Genomic DNA, 27,959 nt, shown 5'->3' on the forward strand with positions numbered 1-27,959 from the left:
GCTGCTGTATGGTTTGTGCTCGGAAGGGGAAGGGCGGTAGATTTTTCAGACGGCTGCGCGAGATCCGAGGGCAGGGGCTCCGAAGACACAGGGTAAGCGATGCCCCCCTTTCTTCTCCTCCCCACCCCCGCCCGCGTCACGCGCAGCCGGCTGCAGAAATAGCAGTTGCGGGGCTGAGAAGCAGCGTTCCAGCGCCGCCACCCCCGCCAGCGGAGGTGAGCGGCAGGTGAGAGGCCCGGATAGTTCTCCCCAGACTCGGTTTGCTGAGGAATCCTCTCTTGGTCTTTCTGGGCTTGAGGAATATCGTGCCCAGTGACCTGGCTGGTTGCGATTTTGGTGGCGCACAGACAAAGAGGCTTGTCCCAGCTAGCCTCGCCCACTCTCAGCATCGCGATAGGCTTTAAAACTTGACTCAGTCTCTTTACTAGATCGGAGGAACCAAACCGTATTTTCAAAGTCCCCGGCTCTGCTTTCTGGATGCGCTGAATCACAAACGAGTCAACCGGATTTTGTTGACCCAGCTGGTGGGGGTCAGTCTGTTGCATATACCCAGAATATTGAGTTAATCGTATCAACCATTATTTGGCTCGCACTGCTGACGTTTCGATGCTTAGTTTTTAACATCCCAGCATCTGTGCAGGTTTAAGGTCATGGTTATGAAGGCTTCAGTAGAAGATGATGATTCAGGATGGGAGATGAATATAGCCGAGAAAATGGAAAAGAGTAACACAAGCTGGATAGACATTACCCAAGATTTTGAAAATTGCTGTAAAGGTAAGTCATTCTGAATGGGGGTTTAGATAATACTTGTAAACATAAATAGGAATTATGAATTAGTAGCATCAGAAAATTTTCAGTGTCAGACCTCATATATAACCAATAGGCTTTTCTGGAGAGGATTGAGTGGTATTACTTGAAAGCCAAAGAGTTTCTTATTGGTCTGAAAGTGGAGTTGCCAAAACTCATTACTGAAGTAATTACTGAGTTCACCCAGCTCACTAAGGAACTCATGGACTGTATCGGATGACACAACCCTTTCATGCCTTGTGTGTCTTCCTTCTCCACAATTAGTATCATGGCTTCTATGCAATAAAAATGAAATTTTGAACATTTTCCCACTTTTCTCAAAGTCCCAGGTTTCCCCCCCCCCCCTGGGAATTTTCTTTCCTAGTGACTCAACATTTTTGGAGTGTGTCTTTTCAGAGCCTTCACTGTGTTCCTGAGGCCCATCCCAACATTCTAAGCAGGTGTTCAAGTGACATAGAGATTTGAAGGAGGGAGGAGATAATTCTCAGTTTGTTCTCATAAACTGCTATCTAGGCAATGGTTTGTTTGTTTGTTTGTTTTTTGTGCCTTTGAGTCAGTGTTGACTCCTGGCAACTGCCTGGACAAGTCCCTGCAGTTTTCTTGGTAACATTTTTTGGAGGTGGTTAGCCATTGCCTCCTTCCTAGGACTGAGCAAGAGTGACTGGCCCAAGATCACCCAGCCGGCTTTGTGCCTAAGGCAGGACTAGAACTCAGTCTCCCAATTTCTAGTCTGGTGCCTTAACCATTACACCCAACTGGCTCTCCTAAGCAGTTTGGGCTTCCTGATATCTACAAAACGTTTGAATAATGCAGAAGTAGACTTCTGACATGGCTATGCTGAAGTTTGGGTACATACATATCCTTTCACAGTGTGAGGTTCTTTATTTTTGATGATATGTGTATTATATAAACTATCTGAATAGCTTTCTAATTTGTAATTCTTTTTTAGAATTGAAGTTGGGAGAGTTGCTTCATGACAAACTGTGAGTTTATTTAAGAGTACAAATTTATATTTTTATATATATCCAGATGTGAAACAAATGCTTGGTAGATCTTGTCCTCATTCAGTAGTATGTACTGACATCACCTTGGGTATAAACAATGTATGTTAGCTATATGAACAAACAATTAAAATTTGTGTTATTGTGAAAACAGTCTTACATATTCAATTGGACTTAAATTCTATATAAAGATGTTTGGAATTAGGCAGTATTCCCTAACAGTTTGTTTTGATGACAGCTTGTTTGGAGAAAAATTATCTGTTAGCTTGAGATACAATTTTTAGACAAAATGAATTTCTTATGTCTTTATCATAAAAATGTTTAATTTGATTTTGGTTCAGCAACCTTGGATAGCGTGTTTCAGGAACTCGATATGATTGCTTCATGTTATTTTTTTATTTTAATCTATTGGTCATTTAAACCTCTTGTGAATTTCATTGAACTAGTCGGCATTAGATTTTCATATGAATCCTTGTTGAGGCAACATTAGCAGTTATCATTGGTGTTAATGGCTTTGGTTTTTTGTTGAATTGAAAAATGTTCTTCTTGGTTTAGGATATGTGTGCTAGAAACTGGAGAAAGAATTATAAACATACTGTGTTAAATCCAGTCATGTCTACCCTTAATTTCAATGAGTCTTTTCTAAGTATTATTGAATTTAGATCCAAATCAGTGTAAATGGGGTGAAAGTGCTATTAAAATTATTTTTAATGAAAGCAAATAGATATGCTTAAGGTTGAGCTTAGAGAGAGATTATTTGCCCTAAGTAGAATAATCAGTCAACTTTTCTCTCACTCTCTCTATTCCAGTACTCACAAAATTAAGGGTATGGTCAGTAACGAATAGAAGGGAGGCACATTTCAAAATGTTACTGGATCAGTGTTGAAACTAGTTGAATGTATACTGTATGCATATGATGCTGACCATTTATTTTAGCAACTTATGTTAAAGACTTAACATAATGTCTTTGGATCTGATTTTATGGTTTCTTGCTATAAAAATTGTAAAAGTAGATGAAGATGAAAATTATGGAAAAGAAAATAATATTCAAGCTCTACATTTAATACTTATTTAGATCTGTTTGTTTTTCACTGAAAATGGCGTATATTCATTAATAATTTTCCATCTTCCCCATTTCTACTTGCTTAAGAATACATTCTAGATGTACTTTTCAAGATGGATACTTAAGTTTGCATGATATGTATAAACTGCATAAGCATTAAGTATTTTTTAAAGTTAGTTTTAAATACAAACTATTTATTATTATTGTATTAGTTTTTCTTCTCTTTTCTAAACATCCTTAGCTTTGGTCTGTTTGAAGCCATGTCTGCTATTGAAATGATGGATCCTAAGATGGATGCTGGTATGATTGGAAACCAAGTTAATCGAAAAGTTCTTAACTTTGAACAAGCTATCAAGGTTGGTTTTAGTGTCAACTGTCTAATGAGTCATAAAAATAAGTCATTGTTGAATGAATACAAATATTTTAAGAAATGTGAAATGTCTTGTATTGAGCATAAGGAAGAGATGGCAGGCTTTAGGTTGACCTTCTTTTTCCTCCTAACACTAGACCAAAGATCCATCAACTGGAATAGTAGACAGAAGACTAATAATTAAAATTTAAAAACAGGCCACTTCTGAGAACATGTTCAATTTAAGAATTCAGGAAAAAAAACTAAGTTATATTGATTATGAGTTGATTTGCTAATTTATAGCAAATCATGCTGATTGAAACTCAATCCTAATTAAAGAATTTGGGTGTTTTTAAGCTGATTATGGTACCACAATCAAATAATTCTGTTAAGGGCTGATAATGTTGATATTTATTATATAAATTGTACCCTGCAAAACAAATAGATTCAAGGTAGCTTACAGTATTCTCAAAAGAACAACAATAAAAGCTTTTAATAAATTTTGAATTACTATAATATTTATTTATTTTATTCCTATTTCAAATTTAGTCATGGCCCATCTCACTTAAAGAACAACTCTATAATAATAATAATAAAGAGTGCTATGAATTAAAAATTAAGTAAAAACTAGAAAAGCCTGCAAAACTATTAGCTCTGAAAAGCTAGGCAAAGAAGTATAGACTTCGTTGCCTTCCTAAATATGAAGGGTGAAGTAGCCATCTAGACCTTGGGTGGCAAGCTAGTCCAAAAGTCTGGGGCAACCACAGAAAAGTCCTTTTTCCTTCTCCTACTCTTCTGACTTCCCAAGGGGTGGGTGTCTGAAACTCTCTTCCTAAGTTAAGTGCATAAAACAGGCAGATTCTACTTGAACATGATCCTGAAGAAACCCTGGACCCAAGCTACATAGGATTTGCTTGCAGGGCTGCTTAAACTGTTCTTACCTGTCAGGTAGTGGGCTTCCACATTCTGCAGTAGCTGCAGTTTCTGAATCTTGACAGGCAGACTCAGGTAAGATGTTTCACAGTAACCCAACCTGGAGGTAACGAGGACGTGAATTACTGTGACCAGGGCCCTTGGCCCCAAAACTGGGTGCAAATGGCATATAGACAAAGCTGAGGAAAGTTCCCCCATAGATGCCATCTGCTGTGTAATCCATGTGAATGGAATACTGTGAATCCATGAGTTTCTCAGACTGTAGAGCCACTCCTTAAGGAAAGTATAACTCTGTTTAGAGCCACTGTTGGAATTAATGATGGTTTTGGAGAAACGGTATCCCTATCTTGCTGGCTTTCAGTTTGCGCATGCTTTGTCCTGTCCAGTCCTTTAGTGCCCCAGGCAGTGAATAAAGATAATCTACATCTCTGGCATGGCCCATGGTATAGATGGGTGTACTAATGATATCTTATCCAATGAAAGTTTCATCCAGAGTTGTTGGGAGTCGGGCAGCATATAAATTTAAATAAATCAGTGTGGGAAAGTGGACTAAGTTCTATAGCACCCCAGATAGGAGGATCCAGCAGCTCTTTCGCTTTCTTTCTTGATCACACTGTCTAGATCCACCCACTCAGGACTGTAATCATGATCAATGATACTGAATATTGCTGTGAGGTTTAACAGGATAGGTGACTGCACTGCCCTCATTCAGGTGCTGATGGTCATCCAGTAGAGTAACCAGTGCTGTTTCTATTCCATCCAGTGGAGCCTGACTGAAAGGGATTGAGATAATCCATTTCATCCAGGATTCTCTTACATTATTTTCTTATTACTTCTTGATAAGTATGTGAAACATCTGTTGTCAGCCGGAGACTCTCAGAATGATTTATGGAATAATCAGGAGTCAGTCAATCTCAATCAGAACTGAGCAACACAGAAGGAAAATAAAAAGGAGCAGGCAAAATGAAAACGGGATCACTCAAATACTGTACCTGTTGTAAACAATGTCAGTATTCATATACTGCAGTAGTAGACAACCTTCTGTGGGTGGGGATTGCATTTACCTTTTTTGGGGAGAGTAAGGACCACAATGGGCAGGATGGTGATTCAAAATGGGAATGACCATGTCACACGGGGCAGCGGCAGTGTTTTCTGGGCTTAGGAAAAGGGTTTCTGATCCTGATAAGGTTGTTTGCTTTTACCTATTAAACCTGTTTTAGGGCTTCAGTTTTTATACATTTCCCACCTTAAAACAGTAGGAAACAGAACCATCAAACTTTCAGAGAGATAGTTGGAGAGAAATCCAGGGATCACAAAAAATATGTTAGGGAGGACACTGTAGCTTTAGATTACAATAGTTGCTTTGATGGAAATGAGTTGCTACAGGAGCAGATAGTCTTTTTTATTCTTCCTCATAGGTCAGTGTTGTGTGTCAGGAGGGAACAAAGGCCCTTTCCCAGCTGGTAATTGCAGCAGTGAGTGGAAATATTCCTCACTGTTTTATTTTTACTTAGTGCTAATGGAAACATGTGTTTTTTCCCTTATTTTAAAGGATGGGACCATTAAAGTTAAAGACTTATCCTTGCCTGAATTGATAGGGATAATGGACACTTGCTTTTGCTGCTTGGTAAGAATGTAATGTTGTTAATGTGGCATGAATGGAAATAATTTCTTTCCTTAAGCCTTTAAAGTGGGTTTTAGATTAATAAAAGTAAACTGAAGTAGTTGTATTCTTAGTTCTAACCAGAATATTTTAGTTCTGAATAAATCCAATTTATTTTGTCATTTTTAAGATTGTAACCCTAAAAACATAAGTTAGAGAGTAGATCCTTTTAAAGATAATGGGATTACTTCTGATCAAGCATAGACTTTATTGTGCATGAAAATTAAGTTGGTGCATTTTCTTGAAACAAATTATTTCTAAAGCCATTGTTGTGTTTGGATAATTATAACTGTAATAAAATGGAATTGATATTTTGAACTTATAAAAACTTTTCCTCCCTATACACCTTTGTACATGTTAATAGTAGAGGGGCTACCAGTTTCTTTTGTACTAGGGAGCCAGGAAGCATAGCCATATATCACTATAGCCCATGAATGGAATTTAAATTTCAAGGCACAATAGGCTACAGTACTCTGGACAGAAATAGGAAGGGATTTGTCTGGCATTTTTTTACTCTCAGATAATGGCCCATATTACAAATGCCCTGGTCAGAGCAGTATTCTCATGACTGTAATACAGCATTGTACCATAGCATCAACAACCATTTGGCCCTATGAAAGTAAATGGGGTCTGGTCAGATACACTGGGGGCAATTCTGTGGTGTAACTATAGTGACCATATGTCCTTTATTATAAAGGACAGTCTTTTATGTCGGAAAGCTATCCTTTAGATTTATTTAATTTAATTATTTATTTTCTTGGTTTTGCTCTTGAGTTTTCCTTTGTAAAGCAAAGTTATAAACATAAACATTTTTTTTAATCCGTATAAACCTCTTTCAGATTTGCCCCTTTCCTTTATTTTTTCCAAGGAAATAATGGTCATTGTAGGTGTATCCATGATCATAGCCACTTTCTTAGATATATGTATAGGAGAGTTAAGTAGATACTTGATGTGAAATTCAATGTAGAGGTTGTTTTTTTTTTCCGTATGCATGCATATTATTATATCCATGAATTATTTACCCCAGGAGTATGCAAAATATTCCAGGCTCAAACTAGCATTTTTAAGAGTTCTGTGTCTATAGCAAAGCAACGTATCTTTTAAACTTTTGTTCCATGCTCGGGACAAAACAAGATTTTATTCCAAGTTGTTTCAAATATTCTAATGCCACTCAAATGGCTTCTGTGATTAGCTTGATGTTCCTTATTATGTACTTAATATTTTCAGATAACATGGCTAGAAGGCCATTCCTTGGCACAGACAGTATTCACCTGCCTCTACATTCATAATCCTGACTTTATTGAGGATCCTGCTATGAAGGCATTTGCACTAGGCATCCTAAAAATTTGTGATATTGCTAGAGAAAAAGTAAACAAAGCTGCAGTATTTGAAGAGGTGAGTTTCTTCTTTGCTTGATGTTTTTTCCCTTTAATAATAAATAAAATTGCATTCTCTCTAGCTATAGTTGGCTATTCTTGTAGTTTTTATCCATTCTTTCTTGCTTATACTACTTCTTTAGTATCTTAGTCTTTTTTCTTATAGTGTGCTCTTTCTCTTTCTCTTTTTGGTTTTGTTTTGTTGTTTTATTTTATTTGCTTATAGTTTATACACCTTCCATGTTTAACTTACAGTTCAAGATAGGCTTTCTGGAACATCCACTTCCATAGTCGTAGGATAGCTTACCTGTATAAATGCAGAACTCTCCATTCCTTTGGGCCTGACATATCCCTCATTCTTGTACTGAGCACAGCTATAACAGATTTACCCTTACTCAGTTGGAAGTGTTTCGTATAACCAAAAACACCAATAAAACAACATATATACAGTATTTTAAGTATGAACAAAGAAAGAAAGAAAAAGGCTTTGTGGTTAAACCAGTTAAATCTCTCCTTCAGTTGAAGAATGAGATCAGATAAAAACAAGGTTTCTTGTAATGTTTGAATTAGGGAAATGCAGTTCATTTAAACTATAGTTTAATAAATTAAGCCTGAAAATCACTAATAAAGCTTCCTGTTTCATCAATACTATACTGTATTATTGAGGAAACTTTATATATAAAATGTGCTATTGGGCAAATCATACAGAAGTTGGAATAGTCTTAATTCCTAAAATGAATGTTAAAGTATGTTCTCTCCCAACTGTCTTGTGAGCGTTTCTGAAACTACCTAGTGGTACAAATGCAGGCTGACATGCTTCTTGCAGAAATGCTGTGAAGCAAATTGCTACTTATGGCAAATACACCTTGACTGCAGAACTCTTTTCCCCTCTCCGCCCCTTTTGTGTTTAGGAAGATTTTCAGTCCATGACATATGGATTTAAAATGGCAAACAGTGTGACGGATCTTCGAGTTACAGGTAAACCTTAAATTAATTGTCTTTTTTCTTGGAGAATATAGCCATTTGTTAGTTTGAGAAAATAAAGTCTAAGCTGTATGTACTCTTATTTGTATCAGGATTTGAGAATAGCTAGGTATGCATAAGTAAGTGTTGCAAGATTTTGCTTGTATTCAGGTGATCTTCACTTGTTGGCCTTCTATAATAAGGCATAAGTATTTATTATATCTAAAACTAACTCAACTATTTTGAGTGAGCCTCTTAAGCCACAGTTTGCAAATTTGGTTTGTAAGGAAATTGTGTTGTATCAAATTATAGTGTGTTGGACCAAGCACTATGGAACTATGAGGAGCATTGGTGGTGCTTGATCCGTGAATCATTTCCATTCTCTAAACCAAGGCTTCATTGTATATATTTGAATATATTTTGTATTATGAGTAGTGTCAGTAAGCATGGTTAGAGGTGTATTGACTTCTAGTCCAAAACCCTTTTAAGGACTTAGGTTTAGAAGGTAATCTTTAAGCTAAGACCATATGAATGCAGGCATAAGCTATTATAGAAGGAACTGGCCTAGCCAGTGGACTTAATACATATTGACAATACAAAGAAACAAAAGAAAAGAATTTGAAGGGATACATTGTAAGACAAAATTTGTTAAAAATTTGGAATCTGTTGAGAACAATGAATAGTCTGGTGATTTCACCATTATCACTGTCAAGTGCTTTTTACTTCAGGGATAACTATAGCTAGAAAGATTGAATTCACATGCTAATATGGTAGGTACGGAAAAAACTAAAACTTAATACAGTGCTCAAGTTAGACCACAAGATGGCAATGGTCTGCTACAAATAAAGACTCTGTCAGAAACCTCTATAGAGATATTGAACAGGTTTCAAAGTATTATTACAAATCATAAGATTCTAAAGAAAAAAATATCTTTATGCCTACACTCTGAAGTAGGGATGGAAAGTGAAGTTGAACATCCAAGTTCTTAACTTGTATAGAGAGTTAGAGACAAGGAGACTTAGGACCACACTGAAAACCAAAGTCAGTAATTTAGTGCAAATTCCTGGCCAGATGTATTAGAGGTTTTTCTGAAGCAAAGGTTATGTAATGGTTGCCTAATCCCAAATACTCAGTCTCACAAGCTCGGGCTTAAAGATAACTGATTTATTAAAGGAATAGTATGCAAATACAGAGAAAGCTGAGAATGAGCAAAAGCGCGCCAAATACAAACTTAAAAGCCTTGCCTTCAATCCAGTCCCGCCCCAAGCACCCATCAGCACACACCCCCTCCCAGGTGCTAGGAACCGTTACACGCGCCTGGGAAAGTAACCTTGAACAGAAGTGCAAACCCAAACATACATTCCAAAGTTCCAAAACAAAACAGAGCGGAGGAATGGAAAAACCCAGCCATGAGCAAGACGGGTATACATGGAAAACGGTTTGACATGTGAAACGTTACGATGTTAACAGAACATTGAAATGGGGAACATGACAGGTTATTTGTATCTGTATCTTATAGTTGACTATCTTCAGTACTGTTTTTAGTAGAAATACAATATACTGATTAAATTCCTCATCTTTGGTAGGTCGCCTCCTCTCCTTTCTGAAAAGTTTTTTTAGATAGCTTTGGGGCCCAGAGACAATGCTAGAAAGGGTAGGGGCAGAGTTTAAGGCAGCTGGAAACCAGACAGCTGCTGCTTTGCCAAAACACATGGTGTCTTTCTTTAAAAAAAAAAAAAAAAAAGTAAAAAAGAACCAGATTTCCAAACTTCTTGGAAAACATCCAGAGCTGTTGGTCCTGTTCCCAGACTTTTGTACCCAACTGATTTTTTTCAAGTAGCATTCATACAGCTGAACTGAGTAATATTTTTTCCAGGTATGCTAAAGGATGTTGAAGATGACCTGCAACGGCGAGTTAAGGTATTTCTGCTGACTATTTCAAAAATTAGGTTTATGAGGCTATTTCTGGTATAATGAATATGGGCAAATACAACACTAGTATTTAGGCTGCATAAAGTACAGAATTAATAAAAAAAATTTTACTCTGCTGAGGTTCCTCTTAGCATCTGTTTTGTGTAGTTGCAGAGTCCTCTTGTTTTGCGCCCAGTCTCCTAATTCTTACAATGAAGCTTCTCCCTGCAGGATGCCACAAGGGAGGTCGTTTTTCAGCCAGCTTGTCACAGAGCCTGACACTGATTTGGGCTGAGAGGGAGTGACTGGCCCAAGGTCACCCAACTGGCTTCCATGCCCAAAGAAGGCGTACCTGGTTCTCCCTGTTCCTAGTCCAGCACTTTAACCATGCTGGCTCTCTAAAACTTTATGTAATAAAATATTTTATAAAATATTTTATTATATAATAATAACATAAATAAATATCAGCATTGACAAAATCACCATCAGTCAATTGCAAAAGGCAGCTTTACTCAGAACAGCCTATATCCTTCAACAATACATTTAATATTATTAAACAACAACATCTGCCTATCCCAGGTCCTTGGGAAGGACTCAATAGGTGGACAGAAATGCCAAATCCAGTCTAAACATCTGGCTGACTGTGCAATCAACCTTAATAATAATAATGTTAAAAACGTTTATTAACCTGTTATGTGCTTGTGCTTGAGTGTGAGACATACATATTCCCTCAAAATAGAAACCACATTGCATAAACCTGTCATGTTCCATTTGACATCTAACAATTATAATTATTGGTGGAGTTGCCATTAGTGAAGTAATCTTAAAGCTTCTAAATCCAAGTCTGCTCAATATTCTACTGGATTGTAATTACTGCATTGCTATTCTTAAAAAATGTAAAATAAATCTTCACATGCTCTGCAATATATTCAGTATCAACAGACCAGTCACACTCTCTCAGCCCAACTCACCTCACAGGGTTGTTGTGGGGAAAATAGGAGGAGGAAGGAGTGTAAGGTATGTTCGCCACCTTGAGTTATTTATAAAAATAATAAAGACAGGATAGAAAATAGATAGGTAGGTAGATAGGTAGATAGATAGAGACAATGGCAAGAATTGGGATCTTGGTAGTCTTTCAGCTTGTTATGTTGTTAATTTCTGTGATCTAGTCCCAAAATGTAAAACACTTGTTTTTAACTGCAAGTTATTTTTGAATGACTTTAAGATCATTCTAACAAAATATTTTTTTTAGATTAATCAACTTAATAAAAGCCTATATTTGGGCTCTGTTTACTTTTAAAATATATTGCCCAGCCTTTGCTATGGTCCCTTTCCATTTTTATCTTCAGAGCCAGTCTGGTGTAGTGGTTAAGGCACCAGACTAGAAACTGGGAGACCGTGAGTTCTAGTCCCGCCTTAAGCATGAAGCCCGCTGGGTGACCTTGGGCCAGTCCCTCTCTCTCAGCCCTAGGAAGGAGGCCATAGCAAACCTCTTCCGAAATCTTGCCAAGAAAACTGCAGGGACTAGTCCAGGCAGTTGAGTCAGCACTGGCTCAAAGGCACACACAAACAAACAAACAAACAAACAAACACCCTTTAAGCTTAGTTAAATTGAGAAAGAGTTAGTATGGGGCTGAATTACTAATGATACATACTTAAAATAAATATATAGTTTGATTTTGTGCTGACTTGTGTTTTAATTCTTCTAGAATACTCTTTAGTTTTTTTAGATATGATCAGGCTAAAAGAGATGGTGCAGCCATTTTTATTCGCTTTTCTGTACAGAGGAGTGGTCTTAATCATGTAGAGGGGAGCTTTGACCACCATCACTTCAAGTGCAGTTCATTGCAGAGACTACAAATTCAGCATTCCAATGCAAGTGTAAATCAAGCCAGAATATTGGGGCTAGGAAAGGGTATCTAGAATGAAGCAGCATATGGAGGCCAGGTGTTCAGTGGTATGTATTTGTCAAACTCTTGCCATCTATGCATTCATTTTAATATAAAAATCGAGTCTCCTGCTTTAGATGTGAATAGGTCAGATATACATTTCATAAGTACTTTGATTCTGATTCTGTAAGTGAGTGGGATTTTAAACCAAGGTCTTTCCAAACCAAGTCTGCATTCTACCTAGACTTCCCTGAGTCTCAGTAAGACTTATCAAAGCAGAATATATCTTAGATTTCTTCTGAGGTGTTTATAGTATAGAACATCTTACCTACTTACTACACAGAGATGATGTTTATGTGACACTGGGCTATGACACTGATATAGTACTTCATTAGTACTGTACCATTAAATTGTTCTAATGCTTTTTATTTTAGAGCACTCGAAGCCGACAAGGAGAAGAGAGAGATCCAGAAGTTGAACTTGAAGTAAGGATGCTCGTATGCTATACAAGATCACATGAAAAGCACCTAAGTTAAAAAAGGATAGATACTAAAAAACTATAGGAAGTCCTCGCTTAACAACCATTTGTTTAGTGACAGTTCAGACTTACAATGGTGCTGAAAAAACCTACTTAATACCAGAATTCACACTTACAACTGTTGTAGTGTCACTGTGGTCATGTGATCACGATTTGAGCGTTTGGCGGCCAGTTCACATTTATGACCATCGCAGCATCCCATGACCACATGATTGCCATTTTCGATGTTTCTGGCTGGCTTCTGGCAAGCAAAATCAATGGGGAACTGCATGATTCACTTAACAGCCATGTGGTTTATTATTATTTATTTATTTATTTATTTATTTTCTATCCTGCCTTTATTGTTTTTTTTATAAATAAGGCAGGAAACATGCCTATTACTCCTTCCTCCTCCTATTTTCCCCACAACAACCACCCTGTGAGGTGAGTTGGGCTGAGAGAGAGTGGCTGGTCCAAGGTCACCCAGCTGGCTTTCATGCCTAAGGCGGAACTAGAACTCACAGTCTCCTGGTTTTTAGCCTGTTGCCTTAACCACTGGACCATACTGGCTCTGCTTAACACCTGCACTGTTTCACTTAACGACTGCAACAAAAAAGATGTCATAAAATCGGGTTGGATTTGCTTAATGACCGCTTAGCTTAGCAACCAAAATTCTGGTCCCAATTTTGTTAAGCAAGGACTACCTGTAATTGGTTAGAATCATAAGATTGCTTGGTGGGAAGGTTTATTTGTTTTGGTCTTGATTTTGGCAGGACTTGAATTGTATTACTTTTAGTGATAATCATGCACTTTGATCATATTGAAGGTGCAATTTTAAAAATTATATTCTTATAGGTACTGTTATTATTTTCAACTAATCCAAAAGGGAATTTATTTTTATTTTCTAAAAAATGTTTCAGTGTTCAGAATTACAAAACAACTTTTGTATGTATGAATAGCAAATATAGCTTACACTTTAAACATTCTCTTTTATAAAATTTTAAAATGTATTAATTTTGAAATTGATTTTACAATAGCATCAGCAGTGCTTTGCAGTATTCAGCAGAGTGAAGTTTACTCGGATATTACTGACTGTATTAATAGCATTTACCAAGAAAGAGGTATGATTAATTGAATATTTTTAAACACATTTTACCTGCAACAAACTGTTGCTTTAGATGTTCATGTCAGGTTGTTATGTAGAGCTTCCACATTTAGAAACTACTGTATATTCTTGTGGATAAGCTGAAAATTTTAGGTGCCAAAACACACTAAAAAAAATTGGGTTTGGCTTATCTGCAGATAGGCTTATCTGTAAGTATATAGCGTTATACTTCTTTAAAATACCAGTATATGCTGTATATATTCATGTATAAGTCCATCTGTGGATGAGCAGACCCTCAAATTAACCAAAATACCATGAAAAATTTGCCACCCACAGATAAGCCAATTATGAAAATTAAAACATGAAAATTTCGAGGGTCAGCTTATCTGCAGGTGGTACATTATTCATAGTATTTTGGTTAAAAAATTGAGGGTCAGCTTATTGACTGCAGAGTGCAGAACTACAAGGAAATATCTGAAATTTAAAACTGGGCACTAGTGCACACTCTTACATGTTATTGCCCTAACTGAAATCTCATGGGTTTTCAAGCTGAAATTGCTTGAATTTTCAGTGTTTTTGCATAATGTTGTTCATTTTAACTGTTACTTTATTCTGAGATGGGCAGAGTTCTTAGAGGAATGTGAGGCTGTGTTTAGAAGCAGTTGTTTTATCTTACAATAATCAAGTCTGTAAGATTGGTTTTAAATTTTTATAGCCGAGATGCATCTTCATGTTCACCATGCATAAGCAAGGATATGATACAATATAATACTACACTGTAAAGTGTTATATTACACTGTATGTGCACTGTCTTTCCTTGTCCTAAATCTTAACATGGGAATTGTTTTATTATACATAAGGTTTTAAAATTGTTTCTGGACAGACTAGTGCAGTTGCAGAAGCTCAGAAATTGATGACTCAGGCTGCTGATTTGCTTTCTGCTATTCACAACTTAATACATCATGGTATTCAGGCTCAGAATGATACAACAAAAGGAGGTAAGCAGTTTCCTTCAGGAATGTTCTCTGGCTGTTGCTGGGAAGAGGGCTACTTTGCTAAAATTCCAAATATTCAAGAGCCCCAAATGAGACTTTTGTCATAGTCTTTCTAGTTAACCTTATCAAGACAGGGATCATCTCTTATTTTGCCTGATCCTTGCAGCTATTATAGCAAATATATTCACTTTACAAAGCACTGGTGTGTGATTTTCAGTGCCTTAACTTATCTTGAGACTGATCCATATGCACATTAAACTCTTTAAACAATAGTGTTTCCCTTCTGAGAGAAACAGTGCAAAAATCTATGATTGTATTTCATTTTGCTTCATTATTACTTATGTTGTACTTACTTTGCTGTTCAAAAATTTTTATTAATCTTAAATTGCTTAACTGACAGAAATGATATTTTGAAAGTTGTTCATCATTTGATAAACTGTTCTTTGATCAGCTATTATATAATAGAGTACTTAAATGGAGAGCCATAACTGAATTCTTTATTATTTTTTTAGACCACCCTATAATGATGGGCTTTGAGCCACTAGTTAATCAGAGATTGCTTCCTCCAACTTTTCCTCGATATGCAAAAATTATTAAAAGAGAAGAAATGGTTAACTATTTTTCAAAACTTATAGAACGAATCAAAACTGTGTGTGAAGTCATCAACTTAACCAATTTGCATTGCATACTAGTGAGTATTAATACTTTTAACGTATTATTAATTGGGAAAAAAAGGCATCCTCTTTGAATAATTCCAAGGGCTTTTTCATGAATGAAAATATCATTTCATGTTTCATATGTCAATTTAAAAAAAATAGAAAACATAAAGCGCAAAAATTTTTTAAAAAGCGGAAAGCTAGTGAAAGAATATTGAGATAGAAATCTGAGATCACTTTTTATAATTATTCTCAACTAAGTGTCTCAAATATCTGTTGTGGAAGGGGTGGGCAGCTTCCTTCTGCTAATAGAAGAAGTTGTATATCGGAAGAGCATTGGACTTCATCTTTATACAATGTATCGTTTGCAAAATGTTAACCATGGTTTTCTTACTCTGCTTATAAATTAGGATTTTTTCTGTGAATTTAGTGAACAGTCACCTTGTGTTCTTTCAAGATCACTGTTACAGGCAAGTTGGAAATAATACAATAAAAGTTTGAAGATTATTTTCATAGTCATGTAAAGTAATGAAGATACATTTTTTTCAGACAACTTTTCTTGTGGACAATAAAAAAGTGTTTGGTACTCACCTTATGCAAGACATGGTAAAAGATGCCCTAAGATCTTTTGTCAGTCCTCCTGTACTTTCACCTAAGTGAGTAGCAAAATCTATTTGGGGTGTTAATTTATATATTTATAGCATCTCAGTGTTTAAGAAACAGATGTTAATAAAATCACTTCTGCTTAGAAATAGATTTCTCTATGAATGTTTAAAAATTGAAAATTGGTAAGGGAGAAAAAGTGTCTGGGAGTTGATATGGCATAACCATAGTTGGGAATCCAAGTCAAGTGTTTCTCCTAGGGATTGAAGCAAGCAGTTGGTTTGTTCATGAGCTGTAAGCTTCCAGGGACCAGAGGGGTAGTGATGTGACAACACCAGACAGATGACCCAAGATTTTCAGGGGGGAGTTGTATATATTTGGGGGAGGGGTGTCACTGAGGATATGAAAGGTACGAAAAATCTCATCATTTAATCCCGTCATAAGTAGACTTATGCCAGACTTCGGCAGTGAAATATGGGTATGCTCTGGGGGATATAAAAAATAATTTTAGCGGGGCGACTTAGTTTGCCCTCCTCAACTTTAAGACAATGTACATCTTTGATTTTCACTCAGAATAATTTCACTCATTTCCTGTTAGGTGTTGTCTTTATAACAATCACCAGGCTAAGGACTATATTGACTCCTTTGTCACACACTGTGTTCGAGTGAGTATTGATAGTATTATGAAATATAAATGCATTTATTTAAATATTTAAATACAGTAGGGATAAAAGATAAATTTTCACAACTTACAACCTTTTCGAAGTTGGGCTGTTCCATGGTTTTAGCAAAAAGTCAACCAGCTATTTGAATTTGAAAATATTTATAAAATGGCACCTTGTAAAATGGCAAAGGAAGTAGTATAGAGGGTCCTGTTAGGATTATGTACAAAATGTTTGGTTTGAAACTTGTTTGGTATGAAATTTCACAGAGCAACCAATCCAGGCCCAGCTGGAAGTAACTCCTGGTGCTTTACAGAATTAAAAAAAAAACAGATAATAATCAAAACAATAGCATATTTATTTGTTGTTTGTTTATCACATTTATATGCTCGCCCATCTTGTGAAAAGTGACTCTGGGTGGCGTACAGCAATATTGTAACCTTAGCATTGACGTTCAGCATATGAAATATATGTATCACCTCATCACCACATAATTTGGCAGCTTCAACCCCCAAATGCTCATTCAAAAAGATTGTCTTAACTTCCTTGTGGGAAAGTAATGAGGAGCCCAGACCTCAGTAGTAGGATACAGTATTCAAAGCATGGGGGCAATCACAGAGATGGACTGACGTTAGGCCCACGTCCTTCTGTATTCTCATAGAAATGGGACCTTGAGCATCCTTTGCATGAGTGTACAGACCCGACAGATTCCACCTGGAGGAGATTTTGGTACCCTGGATCCAAACCATATAAGTCTTTATAAGTTAAAATCAGACTTCGAATTGGACTCAGAAGCCTATTGGCAGCCAGCTATTGGAGAATAGCCACTGTAGTTGCATCATGGCTCTCACATGTAAGCATCCTGGCTGCTGCATTTTGTGTCAAGTGTAGTTTCCAAGTTGTTTTCAAAGGCGTTCCCAAGTAGACCACATTATAGTAATCCAAATGTGTGGTTGTAAGGTCAACCAGGTCAGTTACTACTGGCAAGGTTTTCTGATTTGGGTAGGGCCACACCTGGCACACTAGACAGAACTGGGCAAAGGGCTCTCAGGGCAACAGCTTCCATTTACTCTTCTAGCAGGAGTCACGAATCCAGGACACACACACACAGACACACCAGTTGTAGATTTTCAGTGGAAGGATAACTACATCCAGACTTTTCAGAGCTAAGTGTTCTGGACAAACAGCAACTCCCTCTTGCTGGGATTCAGTTTCTTTCTACCCACTCCAGTCCTCACAGCCTGCGGAAAGCAGGTTAGAACTTTCTCAACATCTCTGGAAGATCTAGCAGAAAAGGAGAAAAGGTTTCTGCTTTTGGCCATGGTATAGCTTTTCTTCTGGAATGCCTAATGTCTACAAAAAAATACATCGTATGTGCCTAATTCCATCACAGATATTAGCACTGAAAAAATATTTCTGAAACAAATGACTTCATATTGACAGTGCTCCTAGCATCTGAATTAGTTCACTATGTGATTTACAGTCACCACATAGACTCTGTTAAACAGCTGTGTCTGAAGTCAGAAGTGAGCTGAGAACTCAGATTGATTTCATATTTATAATCACATCAAAGTATGCTGTTACCACTACAACATTGTTCTTAAGATCTGCAGTATAAATAAGGTCTAAAATATAACAAAGTCTGACATCAACTCAATCTTTTTTTTTCCAGCCATTTTGTAGTTTGATTCAAATTCATGGGCACAATAGAGCTCGACAGAGAGATAAACTTGGCCATATTCTTGAAGAGTTTGCTACTTTGCAAGATGAGGTAATATAAGCAGGCATCAAACACGTTATAAAGTCTGCCATGAAAATGGCTTTGTATTTTCTGTCCAGTTGATTTGGCTGTAGAAGAATATTAAAGGTACATTTAGCATCCGTTGGAGAACTGGGAACTTTAGGAATAGTTTATAATGCCCAAGCAGTATGCTATTGTTCTCCATGCTTCCTAGATCTACATGCAATACATGTTGTTTGTTCTCTTTCCATTGCCTTTTCAAACACAAGGGTGAATATCTAGGAATGTAGGATTTAAAGAAAACTTTAAATTTGGGGAGACTCACTTTTTCTTTCTAACTAATCATGCTATATTTATTAATAACATTAGACAACATATAATCAATCTATTAAAAAAGGCACATAATACCATATATTGGAGCATTAAATGTTAGAATATCTAATAGGTTTCAAAGCTTAAAATAACTCAGTATATGACACAAAATTCTAGGATATGATATCGTATGGGAGACAGTGTTCAATTCATTAGCATCAGGCAGTATATTACACCTAAATTAAATAAAACTGTTTTGATCATTACGTTATTGCATACATTTGTGTTATTTCTTTTTGTGTGAAAATACAGTAGTTTTGCATCAAACTTTCAGTTTGGGGTCTAAAATATAAATGCAGATATAAATACTAAATTTTGTTAGTATGATCTCAGCACTTGTAGTTGCATTAAGCTGAATATTGTTTTTTCATTAGGCAGAGAAAGTGGATGCAGCTCTTCACAGTATGCTCTTGAAACAAGAACCCCAAAGGCAGCATTTGGCATGCTTGGGAACTTGGGTCCTATACCATAATCTTCGCATTATGATACAGTATCTTCTCAGCGGGTTTGAATTGGAGCTATACAGTATGCATGAATATTATTACATATATTGGTAAGAGAATAAACTACTTGCAAACTAGGAGGGTGTACTGTCCAGACCTTATCTAAATATAATACAACTAGTCCTTGACTTACAATGGCAATTGGGACCAGAATTTCTGTCACTAAGAGATGCAGTCATAAAGTGCGACCACATTGCTTAGTGACAGCAGTCCCAGCGTTCCCAGTTGCCATCGTTAACCAAATCCCACCGTGGTTAGGTGAGGCAACTTCCTGCAGCTTTCCACAACCAAAGTCAGTGGGGAAGCTGGCAGGAAGTTGCAAGTCTCAGGCCCACAGGCAGGTAAGTGGCTACTGCCGGGTGGGGGAGGGAGTAAGGAGATGGGCGGGGGTGTGGGGGAGGGTCAGGGAGTGCGCAAGAGGCATGGCAGAAGGGTGCGCAGAGGTGCCACTTGAGTCAGGGGGGTTGCATGGGAGTGCACAAGCAGTGTGGATCAGGGAGGCTGCACAAGGTGCATGGGATCGGGGAGGGTGCATTAAGAGGCACTTCGTGGGTACACGAGAGGTGCTGGGTGGGTTGAGGGTATGTGGAGGTGCATGAGAGGTGTGGCACAGGGAGGATGTGTGAGGGGGTCGCAAGAGGTACCATGCAGGTCGGGGAGGGGCGTGCAAGGAGGGTGCACGAGAAGTGTGGGTCAAGTGCGGGGCTGCAGCATGGGTCAGGGAGGGTGGGGGGTGCACCAGTGGCTGGGGCAAGCACAAAGGGCTTGGGGAGGGTGTGCGGGTGACTTACCCCAGTGACTTCTGATCTTCCCTGCTGGCTTCTCCTTTGACTTTCTGGGGAAGCTGGCATGGAAGGTTGCAAATGGCACATGATCATGGGGTGCTTGGCAACTGGTTATAAGTGCAAATGGATTGCCAAGCACACAGATCATGATCACGTGACCATGGGGTTGCTGGGATGGCTGGAACTCCGAGGACCAGTCATAACCACCAGTCATTCAGTGCCATTGTAACTTTGAACGGTCACTGAACGTAAGTTGAGGACTACCTGTAGTCATAGATTCCATAGATCTCTGTTGCTCATATTTAAAGACGTACTCAGTGTTTTTGATACTTGACTGAGACTAAGATTACTTTTCTTCTAAATGTCTGGAACACTAATGAACTCTGCATTGCTTCACTATTTTTACTTACAGAGATACATGCATTATATATACAATACCTTTACCTAAAATGCTGCTGATCTTGTTTTTGTATGCCTTTACTTGCCTGAAGTTTTAAGAGCAGTTAGTCTTAAAGCTTTGGTAACTGGAACAGCCAATATAAACTTCATTGGGTGTGGATCTAAGAGAGTCATCAGACATACAGTCATATGAAAAATTAAGTACACGCCATACATATATTTTTCTTTTTTAACATATGGGGACATATCAATATTTTATCTTCATTGAAACATTACAGAAAGATAAAGGAGATGTATTTGAACAAAAAAATGGAAAATTGACTTTGAAATCATTTATTCGACAAAGAATTAACAGATAACCATTTTCTTCTGTGGAAAAAGTAAGTGCACCCTTGGCTGTTAAGACCTGGTATTGCCTCCTTTGGCCGAAACAACCTTAAGTAGACATTCCAGAACCCTCCATTTCCTATTTTTCAGCCATTCCTTGGTGGATTTACTAGAATATTAAGGGTCACTGTCATGTTGTAGGGTCCACTTTCTTTCAAGTTTCAATCTTCTGGCAGATGGTCTCCCATTATCCTCAAGCATTCTCTGGTACAAAGAAAAATTCATAGTGGATTCTGTTATGGTGAGCTGCCCAGGCCCTGATGCAGCAAAGCAGCCTCAAACCAAAACATTTCCACCACTATGCTTTACAGTCGGTATCGGGTTCTTCTGGTAAAATGCTGAATTTTCACCAAACATGTCTTCTGGTACTGTAGCCAGATATTTTTGCCTCTTCTGTCCAGAGCCCATTGTTCCAGAAGTTCTGGTCTTTGCCTAGGTGTTAATGAGAAAACTTCAGTCTTGCCCTGACGTTCTTTCTGGACAGCAAAGTTTTCCTTCGGGCATACCTCCGTAGATATAATTTGTGCAGCTTCTTTCTAATGGTAGACTTATGCAGTTTGACATCAGTAGTGTTGAGAGCTACCTGTAGGTCACGTGATGAAATTCTGGGGTTCTTTGAGGCTTCTTTCAACATCTTGCATTCTGCTCTTGGGCTGAACTTGCTGGGACAAGTGGGCAATTGTTTGAAATCTTCTTCACCTGTAGATGATCTTCCAGACAGTGGGATGATTGATGTCCAGTTGTTTGGCAATCTTTAAAATCCCTTCCCTGACTCTTAGGCATCAATACCTTTCTTTCTGAAAGCTTCAGAGAGCTCTTTCGGTCTAGGCACATTGATACCACATACTTCAACAACATAGAGCAAATCAAACTAAATGTCTGAGGTTTCAATAAGACAGGTTCCTCCTAGATGCTAACAATGTTCTAATCTTTTGCACCTGACTTTTTCCACATGTGAAATTTGCATTTATGTTCATTTAAATTACTCAATGGACTACAAGATGTAAATAGTGCATATTTGTTATATTACATCCCCTTTATCAATACTGTTGAAAGATCAAATATTTGTATGTTGAAATATGTTGAAAAAGTCAAACATTTCAGTTACTTTTTCACATGACTGTAGCTGAAAGCTTCCCAGTTCTTTCCCCATAATTTGTTCAATGCTTCATACAGTGGGAGCCCTTATACTAACAGTGCTAGCAAAGTTCTAACAGTATACCTGCAGCTGTCCATTTACCCATTCTTAGATGATTGATATATTGATATTGGTCATAAACTTTGTTCCTAGTTATTTTTCAGTATTTCGAAAATTAAATTTGGATTTAATTTCAGTTGATAACCTATTAAAATGTTAATGTAACACAGGCTTGTGACTCTTGTGATGAGTTTACTTGAGGAACTTCATGGCAAGAAAGTATTCTCTCCCCTTATCACCTTCCTGCACCCTCTGGAAAACTGCTCTGAGGGTCAAAGAGACCTCTAAAATAGAGGGATGGAGCATGGGGAGAAAAAAATTGGGCTAGTCTCACAATAAACTAAAGTTGACAAAGAGAACCTTTCTCCAGAATCTTGCTGTGTCTTTATGTTAATTTTAGTAAGATCAGTGCTATTGCATTGGGCTGATCAGTTTCCTTTCTTCCATTCTGTGCTTTGGGAAAAAAGAGGACAGTTTTACTGAAGCAGACAAATTCCTTTAATGATAGCTGGTGTATAATACGATTCAATAAAGGATCTATTCATTTAAATTATAAAGTCTATAAATACCAAGTATGATTTTTATTTTAGCTTAACAAATTATTTGAAAATGAACAATTTGCTCAAATGGTTACCGTTTTTCTACTTAAAAATAAAGTCTCATCTAAATCAGAAGTTGGTAAATGTCCTAAATTAAGTATTTTTTCTATATTAGGTACCTTTCTGAATTTCTGTATGCATGGCTAATGTCAACACTCAGTCGTGCTGATAGTTCTCAGATGGCTGAAGAAAGAATAATGGAAGAGCAACAGAAAGGCCGGAGTAATAAAAAAACAAAGAAAAAGAAAAAAGGTATATTTTTGTGAGAGAACTTGCAACCTCTTTATTATTTTTCTTGGTGCTTCTGTTATGACATCTGACTTGATGGTTGCCTTTCTTATGTTCAGCTGCATGTAGCCATTGAAATCTAGATTATATATGTTCTCCCAAGTAAGCAGTTTCATTAACTCCAACCTCATTCTTAAATAAAAACCTATATTTGACTATTTGGAGTTGGACCATTAGAAAAAAAATAGGTCATATGGTTGGAATTTTGTTTTACTAAGTTTATTTTACAGTATTAGATTTGTTCTTGCCATTATCCACAATCTCTCAGCAGTTGAAAACAGCCTTATGGCAATCAGCAATACATTAAAGTATGATAAAATACCTATAGTATAGACATTGTAAAATAAGTTATTAAGCAACAATAACAACAGTGGAATATAATTTTAATTCCTTACTGTGTTGTTGAACAAATTTAGAAGTTGGAGCTTCTCTTTCCACTAATTGCATTTTCCCATTTAATAACTGCTCCAGGGTTTTTCCCAGTTAGGCTTAATTGTTTAGCAAAATTCTTAGGTGCATCAGGGGTTTCATAACCTGTCTGTTATCATAACTTAGCTCACTTTTATCATTAGAAGAAACAAGCAGATCTCCCTCCCCTTCCCAATTGTATAGTCTTAGTTGGTTACAACTCAAGTGGCCTGTAAGCCTGAGTAAAATAAAAAATGCTTTTCAATTATCATTTGTTGCAACTCAGCGGTGATTTAGAAAGTGGATTTTTTGAGGGAAGTGTCTCTGGTAATTTAGATTGTTGTAGGACCAGGGCAAATTTTGCAGAATAACAGGTATCACCTATGAGATCTGCCTCATTTTTCAGATGTATGGGTTTTTAAAAATATTTCAGAAGTTAGCACAATTTTATGATAAAGACTTTCTATGCATGAAATTTACAGCTCGTCCTCTGAGCAGAGAGATTACCATGAGCCAAGCCTATCAAAATATGTGTGCTGGGATGTACAAGGTGATGTATTATACATTATTATCAATTCAATAAGTTAAATAATATTTCTAATTAAATGTTTGTAAAGGGCATGTTTATGTACCCAAATGTACAGTATGTATGGCTACAGGATGCTGACATAATATTGTGCATTGCTTAATTATGAATGAAACCATTGTAGTTTATGAGTGAAGAGGAACCCAGTACAGCTTTATTTATTTACATAGCAATTTTTCTACCACCTACTTTAGAGACTTTAGGTGGTTTATAATAGCCATCAACATCAGCACATAATAGGACAAACTTTTTTTTAACCGTAAATAATCAAAATCCCAATAAAAACGCCATAATAAAACAACTTATTCAAAGGTCCAGTCCAAAAAAGGCAGCCTATCACTGCCATTAGCAGCCAAATGCTCACAAGAATAGGAAGGTCCTTATGGCCTTCTAAGGGCTAACAGGATGGGGGATCCATGAAACTTAGGGGGACAAGCTGTCCATTGTGCAGGGGCAGTCACAAACAAAGACTCTCTCTGGGCCTCCATCCCCTTATTGCATCACTTCAGGAAGAATACATAGGATGGGCAGAATCTAATTCGAAGAGACAGTTCTGTACGTGCACAGGAGCTGAGTCTTGTAGGGCTTTAGTATAAACACTTTGAATTGGACCTAGTTATTTAATTGGTAACCAACGCAGCAAGCAAAGCATTGGTGTTAAAACCGCTAAACCTCCTTGTACCCGTTAGCAGCTGGGCTACCGCATTTTGGACCATCTACAGCTTCCGAGTACATTTCAGTAGTATAGTCATGTGGTGATAATAAGTATGAATCACTGTTGTAATTGGTGTTTACTGTTGTATGAATCACTGTTTTAATTGGTGTTGTGTTTAACACCAGTAGTACAGTTGTGAACTACATTTCATGAGGAAATTGCTAGGGTGGAATGTCCAGAGTCATATGCAGTTGTATGGGATCAGCAATGTATTTATTTGTTTTATAAACCATTTTTGCAATTATTTGTAACTAGTATATACATATATTAACATTTCTATTGCTGCTATTGTAACAAGCAGATCTCTCATTCTGCTGCTTTTACTTTGCATTTTCCTGAAGACTATGATTGCTTTCGACATGGATGGTAAAGTGAGAAAACCGAAATTTGAACTAGATAGTGAACAAGTTCGATATGAACATCGGTTTGCCCCATTCAACAGTGTCATCACACCACCACCTGTACACTATTTGCAATTCAAGGTGAATCATAGTTCTCTTAGAGCCATGTTATAGGTTATTTGTATGTTTTACTTTATTTTTTTCCCCCACAAATCTTATTGTCTTAATGAGCAATTGTTCTCAGTGGTATATATTTATTTTCCTTGGAATGAAGGTAGGAAACAGTAGTTTATATCAAGTCACATCCCAAACCTGCCTTTAAAATATTAAATAGCATTTCCCATGCTATCTTATTGGTACTGAAAAGTATGATAATTGTTACTCTTTACAGTACTACAAGTGAATAAGCCATTACTTACTTGATTATAAAATCATGTATGAACTAATGTGTAAAATAGTTCTGCTTCTGTATACTCTTTGCACCAAACCACAACCTACTTTTAAATAATTTCTATAAGGATTTTTTGTTGCTGCAATTTTAAAGGATACCTATTATTTAATGTTTAGGAAATGTCTGATCTAAACAAATACAGTCCTCCTCCTCAGTCTTCTGATCTCTACATGGCTGCTAGCAAACACTTCCAGCAAGCGAAAATGATACTGGAGAATATCTCTAACCCAGATCATGAGGTAAAAACCTGACTATAGAACAGGGAAACTAAACTGAAACTTGCTTATTCAAACACTACTGAAGGAAGGTATATGCAGATTGTCTACCTAATTCTGCTAGCATAAACTCTTAGTATCAAATGTGCCATCGTCCTTAAACATCTGAAGGTTTTGAAGACTAATTGCTTGATATTTTATGATGGAACTGGATTTTTCTATATTATTCTTGCATTAACAAAGTGCCTATTGATTGAAGTGCCCTTTTTTAAGTATGAATGAAGGATGGCTGTTTTCATCTAAGTCACACAGTCTTAGAAGAAGTAAGTTCATAAACTTTTTAAAAAAATTTTAACCAGTTTATAGAATGATAATTTTGCTGGCATTACAGTTCAGCACTGGGTCTCTTTAGATACTCTCTTTATAGTGGCTGTTTCTCACATTCTTCAAGATTTTTAAAAACTTATTATCCTAAACTAATTAACAAGGAAAAAATCAATTCAACAGTATTAACAATGTTAATATAATTTCAACATCAATCATGATAAAGAAAAAAATTAAAAAGGAAAAAGAGATAAATGACCAGGCAAATTGTTATAAATAGAATAACCCCTCCCCAAATTTGAAATTCTAGTTCTTAAGGTGTTTGTTGCTTTACTTACTATTTCTTTCCTATGTGTTAATTAGACAGAAATCTGCTCTGGATCCCCTTTGCAACTTTGTAAAGTATGTGATTTGTTTAAAAAGAATCAGAGAATCTGTTTATCTCTGAATATGGAAAGCAGTGTATCTTTTAAAAGATGTTGACCACAATCTAGCAATGTTTTGCATGCTTAACCAGGCTGCTTCAATGTGCCCTGGAATATTGTCAGTATGCTTATGACTTATAATACCATAGAACAATATTTTTGTAAAGTGTATTTGTTAGTATATAACTGGGTTAATAAGCCATTATAGAGAAGTAAATATAAAAACTGCAATCAATATTATTAACTGTTCACTGCAACTGGTTTTTTTTAACTATCTGCAGATAATATGAAACTTGACTGTCTCTGTCTAGGTCAATCGAATTCTTAAAGTTGCTAAACCCAATATTGTGGTTATGAAGTTGCTGGCAGGAGGTCACAAAAAGGATTCTAAAGTAAGCAAATTGCAGCTAAAATAAAATAGGTACCATGGAAACAAACTGAAGTCTGTCAAATGGGGGCAGTCATATTGAACTATTTCCAGCAGAAGGGTTTGAGGCCTGGTTTGGGGCCTGGCCAAGAACAAATTTGGGATGTATAGTGAGGGAGAAAATAGAAGTGCTCTCTTGCATGAGCAGCAGTATGTAATACTAAAGTACCCACTGCAAAGGTATCAGAGCTACAAGTTCATGTCTGAGGTACTAGGTTACATGTGATGATGGAAAGTTATGTTAATGGAACGTCTTTCTATACTTAAAAACAATAACTGAAGACTATATGTTTATTCAGAAGGATGCTTCATTGAATTTAGTACCTTAAATTACATAATACCTGTCTATCAAGTATCTTCCCCACTTCCCCCTTTGGAATTTTTCTTGCATAGTTGGTATTTTAAAAATCCGGTTGGAATGATAGAATTCTTGAGAAGCTATTTTAAATGGACACTAATGTATATATGTATTTATTATTCTAGGTTCCTCCAGAATTTGATTTTTCTCCTCACAGATACTTCCCAGTAGTGAAACTTGTTTGAAAAGAAGGGTTTAGGACAACAGATGAATTATAATTTGTGTACTAAAACTGCCTTGGAGAGACTCCTTTATGCTGTGCTGAAAAGGGACAGAAAGCTCTTGGTCAAAAGTACTGTTATCAGGAGAAACTTCATCCAGCCCTCCCTAACAGCTGGAATAACTGCTGTTTTAAAATGGTTTGTGTAATGTTCTTCTACTGGAGCTGATTTTATAACTACATTGTTGAAGCGGTGTATGTTTTGATTTTATTGTAGATTTATCTATAAATCACTTTTATGAATGGTGTTGGAACATTTCATAACATGCTGACCACTCTGAAAATACAATGCAATAAAGGAAGCTGTTCTGTTTTGATATGCATTAGAATTCACTTGTAAAGAAAACACATTCACTGGTCCTTCTGCATGTTTCTGTGGGAGCCTCTGATCAAACCGGGTTAGCTTGCAAATATTCAAGTTTTATCCATAGAGCTTGGCTAGCTGTTACTTCTGATCACCATACAATTGGACAAAAAAGCCCCTTCAGAAGACAGTGTCAGTTTTTGTTTCATGCTCTGGCCCTTGATAGATTCTATTTATATATCCTTGAGAAACACTGGAAGGACTCTACACCTTTTTACTTTTTGTATTTGGGTTGCTAGCATCTTCATTTAGTTCAGTTTTCATTGTTCAGGGATTGTTTTCTAACATAACTGCAAGGAGGACATCTTTGCTATCCTCGATTAAAAGTATGGTACGCATGAACATCAGTTTCCTTATAAA

General features: G+C 36.8%; 1 protein-coding gene across 1 annotated transcript; it reads left to right on the forward strand.

Annotated features, from left to right (window-relative positions):
* NAA35 (N-alpha-acetyltransferase 35, NatC auxiliary subunit) lies at positions 1-27,552 on the forward strand. Its single transcript, XM_063295191.1, has 23 exons — positions 1-92; positions 641-774; positions 1,757-1,790; positions 3,113-3,227; positions 5,706-5,780; positions 7,044-7,211; positions 8,104-8,170; positions 10,032-10,075; positions 12,390-12,440; positions 13,510-13,593; positions 14,461-14,575; positions 15,085-15,263; positions 15,639-15,698; positions 15,778-15,884; positions 16,430-16,496; positions 18,166-18,264; positions 18,981-19,159; positions 22,593-22,729; positions 23,656-23,723; positions 24,816-24,956; positions 25,383-25,505; positions 26,542-26,622; positions 27,141-27,552. Exons 2-23 carry the CDS (start codon positions 651-653, stop codon positions 27,198-27,200), a joined length of 2,178 nt encoding a protein of 725 aa, XP_063151261.1. The 5' UTR covers positions 1-92; positions 641-650; the 3' UTR covers positions 27,201-27,552.
* Positions 27,553-27,959: the final 407 nt, after the last annotated feature.

Source organism: Candoia aspera, chromosome 2 (genome assembly GCF_035149785.1).
Source record: "Candoia aspera isolate rCanAsp1 chromosome 2, rCanAsp1.hap2, whole genome shotgun sequence".
Classification (NCBI taxonomy): domain Eukaryota; kingdom Metazoa; phylum Chordata; class Lepidosauria; order Squamata; family Boidae; genus Candoia; species Candoia aspera.

Coding starts and splice junctions, on each gene's coding strand:
- NAA35 (XM_063295191.1), top strand. CDS start 651: ATGGTTATGAAGGCTTCAGTAGAAGATGATGATTCAGGATGGGAGATG. Junction 7,212..8,103: donor AAGCTGCAGTATTTGAAGAG/GTGAGTTTCTTC, acceptor TTTTGTGTTTAG/GAAGATTTTCAGTCCATGAC. Junction 26,623..27,140: donor GTCACAAAAAGGATTCTAAA/GTAAGCAAATTG, acceptor TTATTATTCTAG/GTTCCTCCAGAATTTGATTT.